Source organism: Erythrolamprus reginae, chromosome 3 (genome assembly GCF_031021105.1).
Source record: "Erythrolamprus reginae isolate rEryReg1 chromosome 3, rEryReg1.hap1, whole genome shotgun sequence".
In the NCBI taxonomy this organism is placed as follows: Eukaryota; Metazoa; Chordata; class Lepidosauria; order Squamata; family Dipsadidae; genus Erythrolamprus; species Erythrolamprus reginae.
This window is the reverse complement of record NC_091952.1, coordinates 134,683,226-134,696,295: the sequence shown is the minus strand read 5'-3', so window position 1 is coordinate 134,696,295 and position 13,070 is coordinate 134,683,226. Positions and strand designations below refer to the sequence as shown.

General features: G+C 42.2%; 1 protein-coding gene across 3 annotated transcripts in view; it reads right to left on the bottom strand.

The window, feature by feature from the left end:
* The window catches only part of ATF6 (activating transcription factor 6), a 111,012-nt gene that overhangs the window by 55,647 nt on the left and 42,295 nt on the right, over window positions 1-13,070 (bottom strand). For 2 of the 3 annotated variants that reach the window (XM_070746763.1, XM_070746760.1), the window contains 4 exons: window positions 11,519-11,632; window positions 10,196-10,298; window positions 7,098-7,156; window positions 4,983-5,097 (listed from right to left, as the gene is read on the bottom strand). In XM_070746763.1, the coding sequence (XP_070602864.1) occupies window positions 4,983-5,097; window positions 7,098-7,156; window positions 10,196-10,298; window positions 11,519-11,632 (391 nt within the window). The remainder of the gene's footprint in view (window positions 1-4,982; window positions 5,098-7,097; window positions 7,157-10,195; window positions 10,299-11,518; window positions 11,633-13,070) is intronic. The other variant, XM_070746761.1, reaches the window with a different exon arrangement.

Below are 13,070 nucleotides of genomic sequence, written 5' to 3'. Positions count from 1 at the left end.
CCAGTGTTACTGTACGGCTGCGTTGTAATTCTGTGATCAACGCCTTGACCTTGACCTGGCGGTCTGACGATAGGAAGACCTTGCCCTCCATGGTGTCTATGTTGGTACCTAGGTGCGGTAAATACCTGGTTGGTATGAGATGACTCTTCTGGTAATTGATTGAGAACCCCGCCTCCGCCAAGGTCTCTATAGTCTCTGACAGGTCGCGTCGTGCCCGACTGTGGCTGCTGGACAGTATGATGATATCGTCCAGATACGCCATCAGGCGTAGAGGACGTGTCCTTAGCTCTGCGGTGAGGATGTCCAATAACTTTGTAAAAGTCCTGGGAGCTGATGATAGGCCAAAGGGCACGGCCTTGTACTGAAAATGGTGGTTTTCGAAACAAAACCGGAGGTATTTCCTGGAATCTGGATGCACTGGGACATGGAGGTATGCCTCTTTGAGGTCTATTGACGTCAGCCAGTCCCGTTGACGTATAGCAGCTAGTATAGTCCTTAGAGAGTGCATCTTGAACCTGCGGTATTTTATATATAGGTTCAACTGCTTCAGGTTGAGGATGAGGCGGCAACCCCCTGAGGCCTTGGGTACTATAAACACTATGGAATAGTACCCCTGCTTCTCCTGGTGTGGTGGAACCTTCTCGATGGCCTTGATTTGAAATAGATGATGAATTTCTTGGTAGAGGAGGTTGCGCTTGTGATTGTTGGAAAGTACCGGACACTCCAGAAATCTGTTTGGAGGGTTCAGGGCAAACTCCAGGGTGAGTCCCTGAGTTATAGTGCTTATGGCCCAAGTGTCGGTGGACATAGATGCCCAGGAGGCGGTGAAGTGCTGCAGCCGCCCACCTATGGGAACTATTGTGGTAAAGTCATTTGTTCCTTCTAAAGCCTCCTCTGTTGGAACCTCGATAGGTCCTCCTTGATTGCTGGAACTGCCTGTTCCGATCTCCAAAGTTACCCCTGTCCCCTCTGTAGGACAGTTGGGAGTAGGACCCCTGTGAATATGATCTTCCAGCCTGGGGTGCAGTGGAGGAAGATTCAGCTCGAAAGGGCTGGCGCCTAAAATACGGGGCAGTGCGCCTTTCCTGCCTTCTGTAAGATCTAGGCATGACTTTCTTCTTGTCCTTGTCCTCCACAAGGACCTTGTCAAGAGATTCTCCAAATAACTTTGACCCATCAAATGGGGCTGAGGCTAAACGCCCTTTGGATTTGGCGTCAGCTTGCCAAGTCCGGAGCCAGAGTAATCGTCAGGATGATTGGTTTGCTGCTAGAGCTCGTGAGGAGAAACGAGATGCGGACAGAGTGGCATCCGCTGAAAATTCCGCAGCAGCCAGCAACTTATTAAGGTCCTGTCTTAAGCGACCCTCTTCAGGTCCCAGCTTCGAAAGCATTTCCTGGAGCCAAAGGACTGAAGCTCTGTTAAAAAATGAGGCTGCCGAAGCTGCTTTGAGGGCCCATGCCGACATCTGGTGAGCTTTTTTATTTATTCCCTCAGCCCTCCGGTCTTCCGGTTTTAGGCCGTCTGCCACATCGGAAGGGACTAATGCATTAGATACTAGTGCTGCAATTGGAGCATCTACTGATGGAAATTCAAGTAACTTTTCCAATTCCAGCTCAAATGCGTAAAACTTACGCTCAGAGGCTGTTGGGCCCAGAGCAGCTGCTGGATATTGCCAAGGCCTCTGTACATTGTCCAGAAAAATTTTAGGGGCTGGTATCAGGTCAGCATCCCTTTGGATCTCCGTGAGCACTCTCGAGGCCGGAGGAGGGGCTGAGGCTGGATCTGTGGGCTTCTCAGGGGTGCCCAAAGCCACAGTCAACCTTGCCTTATTGAGCAGTACACGAAAGATAGCGGGCCTAAAAAGGCCTGTATACACTGGTGGTTCTGGGGGTGCCCCTTCATCCTCAGACAGGCCATCATCTGGCTCTGATCCCTGTCCTCTGAACGCAGGGTCTTCAAGAAATGAATCATGCGCAGGTGACGGGGGGGCTGGAGCTGCCCAAATATTCCTTTGCAGAGAAGGAGGAGGAGGGTGCGGAGAGGGAGGTGGTGCACTTGCCGTGTATTGTTGCACCCCCGCTGCTATGCCATGCGAATATGCTGAAGCGATCATATCCTGCAAGGCTGGTGGTAGGCGTTGCCAGGTATCTGGAGATGATCTGAGCCCCGCAGCTGTTGGGGTGAATGTGGCAGTAGGCAATGGTTGAGGTGCCATGTGCCATGCAGGAGAAACAGAGGGTGGCCTGGCAACCTCAGGCCTTATGGGTTCTGCCACCTGGGATGGGCCCCCGAACCTATCTGGAGACCAGTCCCTGTCTGTGGCCAAGCCACTTCCCTCTGGGAGTCTTGGGGGGGTCCCAGTTATCATGCCCCCACTCTGACCTGGCACTGAAGAGACAGCGGTATTGCATTGCTTCTGAGCCTCTAGTTGCTCCTCCAATGCCTTAATTCGACGCTCGGCCTCTCTTAGTCCAGATGATGATTGAGAGGTTTTTGACTTTGCCTTTGAGGAGTGAGTCTTCTCCTTGGCTTTTGCTGTTGAGGGCTCTGCTGTCCCCTGCTGTGGAAGATCAGCCATTGGGGAATTAATTCCAAGCCTCCGCAACGCAAGGGCAGAGAAAAGAACTTTTTCTGTTGTTATAACAAGTATTACCGAGCGAAAAATGGCCACCGCTGCTCTTTTCCTGTGTAACAGGAAATCCGGTCTCTTTTCTGCCTCTCTAGGCATCAAGCCGGAAATCGGCTGCTCCAAAATGGCGGCCCCCTGTGTGCCGCGCCATCTTCTAATGGCCGTTCCCTCACGTAGCCGTCTCAGGCGGCAAAAGGGAATCGTCGGATTCATTCCGATCCCGGGCGGCGTTTTTGGGCGGGAAATTCAAATTCCTGCTCGCCCTGGCCCAACTTGGTATAAAAACGCCTTGCCCTGAGGTATGGCCTCGCAGGCCGGGGACCTCTACCGATGGCGGTTTGTGGCGGGAGATTTGAATCTCCTGTTGCTGAGTCCAAAGAAACCGCTCCAAGGACGGTATGGCCGCGCAGGCCAGGGACCTCCATCTCCGGTAACACCAGTCTTGGGAGCTGTACCCACGCAGGGAAGAGGCTCCGGCCTGGGGAAGACAATCTAGGGCAATACTCCACAGAGCAGGGGCCCAATCACCTCAAGGTGAGCTGCTCCATGATTCTGAAATAGAAACAGAAAGGAGAAAAATTCATTAAGCACATTTTATAATTAAAACAGATAAGTACACAATTAAAATCACATAAATCAATTAAAACCAAATAAAGTAAAAACCAAGTAAAACTACCCCTAGACTCTAAGAGTCCTAGGAGGAAAAACTCATGTGTCCCTACACTATGACTGAGTTTTTTAGACTGACCCGGGAAGGGCAGCATGGGGGTTGGACCAGTAAATTATGCTAATTTTTAACTCAGTCCCTTCCAGCTTGGCTGAAGATTAACCCATGTTGGACTCTCCGAAGCAGTGCAAGTGGAGAACTTATGATCTTCCTGTTTCCAGGCTGATGTTTTAACACTTCACCTAATTGCCTCTAGCTTAGTATTACCTACAGCAAATGGCAGCTTTCCTTCAAATCTATGGTCTTTCTGCCTTCAAGTTAAAAATGTGGCAAATAGAGAAAACCCTCATTGCTGAAGGCTAAGTAATGATGCCCTGAGACCAGGTTGCTCAAGCACATGGAAGTAGTGTAATAGAGAATCCCACCTCTAGGTCTCCCAGAAGAAAAGAGAAAAATAAATTTAACAAAATGCTAGTGATAATGGTACTGATCATCCTCAACATCCAACAAAACCATCTATATGGCTTATCCACAATGCCACCATTCATTCAAGAATCTTTTTCAGAAGAGGAAGATTAAAGGGCTAATCAATCATGGTGAAAAAGATACAAGTACTAACCAGCACCTGGATAATGATATAGGATACGTTTTCCTAAAAGATCTCTCATTTTTATCATTTTTTTTCACTGCACGATACAGTTATCAGAAGAGAACCAACAGAAATTACACACATGGGACAACAATAAACATATTAGACTATTTTCCATAATAATATACAAAGATTCCTCAACAGACACACTGAGGAAAAATATCAACTCTCGGGAGTTGAATGTTTGAAAAACAACTTTCTTAAAATAAAGTTAAACATTACCTCCATCTACTGATAGAAATGGGGATAACTCCATAATGTAAATAGATCTTTTATTCTTTTGATAATTAAACATAACTTCATTTCTAACTGATAATTTCCAAGAAATAAAATAGGATATTTTTAAAAAGAAGTTGTTTACTAAAACTCACCTTCCATTCTGGGAAGTATTACTAGGATGGAAGATATAATATAAAAATGTATGTTTCCCATGGCTGTCCTCTCACATACAAATTGTTTTCTATAAGCTGTCAAGACCCTGATTACATTTTCACTCCCTATTGCATTATATTTTGCTGCAAAAAGAACTGTTGTCCCCAATTCCTAAAGCAAAAACACTGCAAATACTTAGAAGATATGATGCCAATAAATGTATTTATTTAGCATCTATGAAGAAAAAACAACTGAACAAAATCTATTTGCACAACAGAAAACTATATGATTTCATTATCTGGATATATACTGATTTTTTCCAAGTATAAATTTCATTTATGCTCATTTTCTTCTCCCAGTAAAGAATAATGGTCCTCATTTTTCTTAGGAGAACAATAAATTCTGATCAAATTCATGGGGTATGTGTGGGATTTTTTTTTTGCTTCTTCATAACAAAACACTTTTATAACAGGTTGTAATATAATTTTACAATCAAGATTTTACAATTTCTTTCTCAAGAAAGCTCAGGGATTTTATGTTGTATGTTGATAATACTTAAAAGATACACTGGCCACATCAAAAACAACAATTATTAAAAATTCTTGGATAGAATGTTATAAAAAAGGACAATGTTTGTAATTGCTGAACATTTTAATATACTCACCCTACGGAATGACACTATGTAGAATGTATCTCCCCTTCTGTGAATTGCATCAAAAAAATCTTGATAATTTCGTGGCGAAGCATAATAAACCTGTAGCTCGCTTCCTGAATTCCTACTGAAATATATGAAAAGATGCTGTTGGAACTAAGATACATAAACTGTCCGAATAAAATAAATGAAATAAAATAAAATAAATCAAGTACCCCATAGCATCATTTCCTCTCCAAATTATCAGGAACAGCATGCTTCACTACATTTGTGGTATCACTGTACAAAGCCAGAAATCAGTACACGGAATCAAAATATTTACCTTTTTCTTTTAATGAAAGTACAGTGATCTCTCGATTATCGCGAGGGTTCCGTTCCAAGACCCCTCGCGATAATCGATTTTTCACGATGTAGGGTTGCGGAAGTAAAAACACCATCTGCGCATGCGCGCCTTTTCCCCATGGCCGCGCATGCGCAGATGGTGGAGGCGGAAGCCGACAGATTGCTTTGAATGCCGGCTGCCCCCGCCCCCCCAGCACCCGCCGTTTGTTGCTCGCCTGTCCGCCGTTTGCCGCTATCACCGCCTTCCCCACCCAGAGTCGAAGTCCTGGGAATGGCAAGGAGGGAGGGAGCGACGCGGGTTAAGCCCTCCACGGCCTCTTTAACACTTGGGCAGAAGTCGCACTCCTCCTCCGGGTGATGGAAAAGACGCGGGTACTCGGGAGCCCAGGCGCCCCGCTCGAAGTGGAGGAAAGCAGGCGGTTCCCGGGGAGAGAAAGCAGACACTGGGCTTAGAGGCGCCCGTCCCAGCGGAGCAGATGGAAACGCTCCACCTGCGTATCGCCATCCCCGAAGATACGCAAGCTCTCCCCCACCACACAAACACCCCCCCCCCCTGGCCAAACTCTCCCTCCTGCCGCCCCTTGCCAGCCGAGCGCCTCTTCGGCTCCGGTTACTTTCCCCGTGGGGCGGGACAACCCCGCCACCGGGCAAGTGGTTCCTGTTCAGCGCCATGTTCCCGGCCAATGGCAGCGCCTCCAGCCTCCTCGCCGCTCGCCCGCCCGCCGCTACCCGCCCCTCTCACCGCCGAGTCCTCCTGCAGCAGCGCTGGTGGCCACAGTTCCCCATAAGCACCCGCCCGCCCGCCACTCGCCCGCTCACTCGCCGCTACCCCCCTCTCACCGCAGAGTCCAGCGCTGGCGGCCACCGTCCCCCGTAGGCACCCGCCCGCCCGCCGCCCCCCCCCGAAAGAGATGAGAGAGGGAGGAAGAGAGTGTGAGAGAGGAAGAAAGAGAGAGAGAAGAGTGGAAGGAAGAGAGAGAGAAATGATAGAAAAAAAGAGACAGAGAAGTGACTCTTGGTGATGACGTATGATGTCATCGGGTGAGAAAAACCGTGGTACAGTATAGCACAAAAAACGGGGAGTATTTTTTAATTATTATTTTTTGAAAAATCGCGATATAGCGTTTCGCGAAAATCGAGATCGCGAAAATCGAGGGATCGCTGTATATACACACTATTCACACCACCAGTGTTATAGAAAAGAATCCAAAAATATAGTTAGTGCTATACCGTATTTTTTGGACTATAAGACGCACCGGTGCATAAGACTCACCAGGATTTCAAAGAGGTAAGTAAGAAAAAAAGTTTTTGCCCTCACTGGCCCCAGGAGCAGTCACCCAGCAGCTTCCCAAACCCTTGGCTGTTTGTTTTTTTGGCAAAAATGGGGGCATTTTTGCCTTCTCCCAGCCCCAGGAACACCCTTCAGGCCTTCCTCTGTTCACCCTGTTTTTTGCAAAAACGGATCCGTTTTTCACCCATTTTTTTGTAAAAAAATGAGATAGAGGTTTTGGGAGGCCTGCAGAGTGCTTCTTGGCACTAGGGGAAGGCAAATCACCCCCCTTTTTGCAAAAAACAGCCCAACATTTTCACCCTCTTTTATGTATCCGTCTTATACTCCAAAAAATTTGGTACTTGACTAGACAATCCTTGAATGAAAACTGGGTTAACAGGAGATTACCAATAAATATATCTGGCTCTTTTCAATTAAACAATTAAATATTTCCTACATAAGGCAAAATTTTCAAGTATATAATATACTGATGAGAAGATTCTATTTTGATTTACCCAACACTGTTGTCTGTATAGGGAAGAGTCATTAGTTCAGAATTTTTTCCTGAAGAACTCTGGGGATGGGAAAAAAATGAACAAGGAAATAATTATCAAATTAAATATAAAAACTAAGTATCACTTAAAGACAATTGTGATATAGCGTTACTAAAGATCTATAGTAGATAGACAAATGTGCAGGAAAAACTGTAATTAAGTGTATTTATATTTAAAATGCAAGGCTTTTTCAGATGTTTCATAAAAAAAATTCAAACTACCAATGTTACATATTTTACATGATACTTAAGTTCAAACATAAACATAAACATAAACATTGAGATGTGGAGAGCCATTCATAGGGGACAGAAACTTATTTTAAAAATACATTAATTAATTTTAAATTTATATGTATGTATGTACATATGTACGTATGTACGTACGTATGGATGTATGTATGTATGTATGTATAAATGAAGAGGCAACAGTCATTGCGATCTCCGGAACATTTAAAATTTATTAAAAACTACTGTACATACTCGAGTATAAGCCGAGTTTTTCAACCGCAAAAATGGGCTGAAAAACACAAACTCGGCTTATACTCGGGTCACCGACAAGTCACCACAAGAGGGCGCCATTGCTTGAGCCAGAGAGAGGAGGCACCAGCTCCACCCTTCCCTCAGCTCCAACGGCAAGAGGAGAAAAAGGCGATGGGAAGCCGGTGAGGTCAGGGGCGGTGGATTCCTGCTTCTGTCTTCTAGCCACCCACCGCACCCCACCTCACTGGCTTTTTCCCCTCTCACGTGCCGTCGGAGCTGTGGGAGGGGTGGGGCTGGTGCTTCCTCTGCCTGGCTCAAGCAAAGGAGCCAGCCAAGCGCTCCAACCGCTCCGAGAGGGGGGAAAATGCAATGGGAAGTCGTGTGTGTGCTTATGTGCACGCCCGTCCACCCTGCGAAGAATGCCAGCTACCTCTTTGAAGGAGCGGGTGTGTAGCCAAGGTGCCTCCTTTTTCCCTCGCTGAAACCGGGAGGCTTTTTTTTACTCCTTGCTCACTCCATGTGTGTGTGTGTATTTGTCAACAAATAAACCCTATTGGAGTCGGCAGGACGGAGGAAGCCCTAGAGCGGCATGGGGGTGGGGGTGTGAATGAAAGGGAAGCCAAGGCAACAAAGAAAAAGGGGGAGGATGAATTTTAGAGGGCGAGAGTGTGTGTGTGTGTGTGCCCCCTCTCCCCCCCCACCATGAAAAAAGCCAGCTACCTCTTTGAAGGAGTGGGTGTGTAGCCAAAGTGCCTCCTTTTTCCCTTGCTGAAACCGGGAGGCTTTTTTTAAAAACTCCCTGTGTGTATTTGTCAACAGGTTTACCGTAGCTATTCCTTGCTCTCTCTGCATTGCCCTTAGTTGGATTAAAAAGGCCCCCTGCTGTCCGATTCTCCTCCCCCTCCTTTGAAAGGTTTTAAACTGTTTAAAAAATGGTATTTTGTGGTAGTTGCTGTCCTTGCTTGGATAGGAACTAATAAGGCAAGAACTAGACAGGAATTCCTAAACTGTGTTTGTGGATCTTTAAAAGTTGCCTTTTATAAAGTGGGTTTGAGAGCAAGTTTCAATTAACAAGTATGAGGGGAAGCATTTTACATATTTTAAAAATGAGTTTGATTCTTAATAGGACCTGCATATTTAGGATACAAAACCACAAGAGCTGTCTGTGTTTAGCAAGTTTTGCTTGCCTCACTAGTCTGTCTGTCTGTCTTTCTATCTATCTATCTATCATCTATCTATCTATCATCTATCTTTCTATCTATCTATCTATCTATCTACCTACCTACCTACCTACCTACCTACCTACCTACCTACCTACCTGGTTTTCTATGCTGATAACCTCACAGCAGCTAATGCTGAAGCTCTGTTTGGATTTACAGATTGATCTATTTATTTATTTATTTATTTAATTAATTAATTAATTAATTAATTGGATCTGTATGCCGCCCCTCTCCAAGGACTCCGGGTGACTCACAGCATATATAAAAACAGAACAATAATGTAAATCCAATTAATGATGAGATGATGAGAAGGAATCCTGTTTTAAATTTACAGAGCTAGTTTACTGGTTTTCTTTAAAATAAATATTCTCAAACATGTAATCTTCTGATGTTTCAATTAATGTAATTTTATTGGTTTCCATTTTTATAAGTTACCAGTAGCCACTGCATTTTCTAACCTCGGCTTATACTCGGGTCAATATGTTTTCCCAGTTTTTGAGGCAAAAACTGGTGCCTCGGCTTATACTCGGGTCGGCTTAAACTCGAGTATATACGGTACTAAAATTAACTAAGCTTTCATTAGTCCTCTACTAACGTCATCAGAGTGTTAAAATCCTCATTGAAGATAGTTGATTTTATATAATGCTGCTCAATTTGCTCATTGCCCGCGTCACAGGCCTACGCCCTTCCTTCCCTCCTGTAATAAGCTTAGTCATATAAACAGGTGGAGTTGCTGTTCCTTCTTTATCTTTTGTGTATTGTTTTTAGGACAATTCTTGATATATATGTATGTATGTATGTTTTCAAGATCCACACACACACACACACACACACACACACACGTTTTCACATATATACACAAACACACACATATATATCTTGGCATATTCGGGTTCCTTCCCGTGTAAGGTTCAGAGAATCCTGGCGATGTTTCGACGAGGTCCCACTCGTCATCTTCAGGCTGGTGTTTTCAGCTTTTTTCACAAAGCCTAAAGCACCAGCCTGAAGATGACGAGTGGGACCTTATTGAAATGTCGCCAGGATTCTCTGAACCTTACACGGGAAGAAATATGCCAAGACCTACATACCTATATCCATAAAAATGTACGAAAACACACACACACACGACTAAATCGATCAGCATTACATAAAAACATCTCTTCAATAGTGATTTTACACTCTGTCAGCAGAGGTTGACGATACCTTAGTATAATAAATTTTTTGGGATGGAATACACTATCAGAATTTCGTTCATTCTCCGGAACACACAATTCTCTCTTTTGAACTGGGCCTGAGGACCTTATTTTTCCTCCTTCTCTTCTCCTGCTGCCACAAAATATAAATGATTCCACAAACCTACCTGGACAGTCTGCTCTTTTTGCTGCTGATTATTTGACATCCTTCTTGATCTTGTTCTTTCTGCTTCATGTCTATGTACCCAACCTCTTAGTTCATGACTTAACCTGTACACATAACATGAAAATTAAATAGAATAATGATAGGAATGAAAAAATATATTTCAAGGACAACCTTCTCCATAAGAACTTAAAAGCACTTATTTTGAAATATTCAGGTTGGTCTCTTGTTTTTACCCTCAAATAAGAATTTCAGAAATAATGTCTCACTTTAAGTACATCAGATTTCAATATTTGAATTTGGATCTCCCAATCAGTTTGTGCCTGCTTAAGATAGGTGAAGATTGGTAAGATATAAGAAAGTAGATTTGTTTATTCTTAAATGATATTGGAAAAGTACTACATAAACTCCAGTACAGATGCCTATAAAACACTTTTGCTTTGAGCTATGGTATAGAAATGGAAATGGAGTTGCAAGTTCATCAATAAATCACCTAATAAATAGTTATCCTAACTCTTTGTGTTGACTAATATTATGTCATTGTTATAGAATTTACTTGAAATTGATAAAATACATGAGAGGACACTTTTTTATATGGCAATTTTATTCAATATTACAATTAAAAAGGTAAAAATTAAAACTTAAAAAGATACAATAGAGAAAAAAATACAGAAAGAAAAAAAGTTCAGAAAGTAGAAGCAATAATAGAAAAGAAGCAATAAGAATAAAAATAAAAAATAGAAATAAAAATAGAAAAAAATAAGAATATACTAAATAAACAGAAATATATAAAGTAATGACCTCCCTGTTCATCACAGTACAGTGTAACAATTTTAGTAACTTGTTTCCTTCTCTTAAAATACAACACTGATTCTTCTTCCCATATCTCATCTTTCTATAAACAAATCCTTAAAAGCTTGTTGTTCAGTCCCCATTAGCAAAAGTTCATTAAAGATTGCCAGAGATAACAATTTATCCAATCTACTTTATCCTTGATCAGTAAACCAGATTGATATCCTTCCTTTTACTTTTGCTAATCTTGATTTCTTTAAATAATGCCAAAGAACTTGATTTCTTTTCATTTTTTCTTTGTCCCTTGTCACAAAATTGTTCAAAATTTTAACAAGCCTCTTTTATAAATCCAATATGAGAAAATTATCCAGGTTGCTCTTTTGGCTTGTTATTTATATATTCCTTTTAATCATTAAGACACCAGCAAGTTTCATTTATACACCCAGTGAACTGAATACTGAGGAAGTCAAACATTAAGTCCTAATGCTTATCTGGCACTAACATCTCTACTATTTATTTTTAAAAAACAGCTTACCTGAGTGATTCTGTCCGGTTGATAAATGGCTGGCAAGGTGGGGGAGGAACATATATTATTGGTTCCTCCGTTACTACCATGAGTGCTTTGTTATCCAAAACCGATGGCTTGTATCTAGGAAATAATTTTTTAAAATATTTAACATTGTAGATCTATTTTAAAATAAATGTATTATACAAACAAGAGTAAATTAAAAAAAGAGAATGACATCTGTAAAGCTAATAAAATAATTCGACAAATGAAATAAAGGTAAAGGTAAGATAGATTAAAATCAAGTAGATACAGAATCTTTTGTTCATTCAGTAAAGCATGGATTAAATGGATTCACCATTGACTGAATTACCACAATAGAAAAATGCTTATTATTGTTGTTGTTGTTGTTATTGTTATTGTTATTATTATTATTATTAATTAGACTTATATGCCGCCTTTCTCCGAAGGCTCAGGGCGGCTCACAGAATACAATACAAAAGCAATATGTGTACAAATCTAATCCCATTACATTAAAAAGCAGTCAATTAACTCAATCATTAATGCCCCCCCCCCCTTGCTGGGAGGGAAGTACTGAGTGAAGTCTTGGTTCGTAGGATTTTTATCACTGACTTGATTAAGAGATTTCATATCCAGTTTAGAAATGACACAAACTGGGTTGGGATATAAGACAGATGTTTAGAAAAATAAAATAAAGAATTGGCCTGAAAAAAATAGGATGGATTTCAACAGGGAGGAGGATATAATTCTACATCTGGATCAAAAAGGAACATGTGTAGGATGGGGAAGGCCTATCTTGGCAATAGTACATGTGAAAAGACTCTGTACACCTTTGGTACACACAAGTTAAATATGAAGCAGCAATGCATTACACTAGAGATCTTCAAATAGAGCCTTCAATCACTGTCAGAAATGCTCTCATAGATTCTACATTGGTGGGGAAGATGAAATTTGAGCTCATTTCTAACACTATGATAAATGCAAAGTATGCATTTACGTTCACTGCACAAACCCTTGCAGCTGAAAATCCTATGGGAGTTATTACTCGCCTCTCCAAGTATCTCTATTTCAAGCATTTGAAACTGACAAAACAAAATTGAAAAACAGATCTGGAAATGTTTTTCACTGTTACCTGAAAAGTGAGAAGTTTGGAAGAAAGGAATATGAGCAAGGCAAGGGAAATTCCTAGAGTTTACCAGAAGCCAGAATACAAGTCTAAAATAACTGAGAATAACAAGGTGTCTGTTATAAGTTTGTAAAGATACAAATGGAAGAGCAGGGGAAAAAAAGGACAATGCCTGACTTTAAAAATTGGACTGAGACTCAGCCACGTGTATGACCACACAAGAATTCTTGGAACATTAGGAAGGGCAGGCTCAGTCAAACAGAACATGGAGGAATCAGAGCTGGGATTAGGTGGAAGATAGTCAAGAAAAGAAGGAGGCAGTGTGGGTGTAAAAGAAATACTTCACAGCAGTGCAATATGAGCTCTCAGAATTAAGCACAGAAAGAAGAAGAAAAAGATGCAAAACAGATGAGGCATTAGCAGAAGAGTGAACTG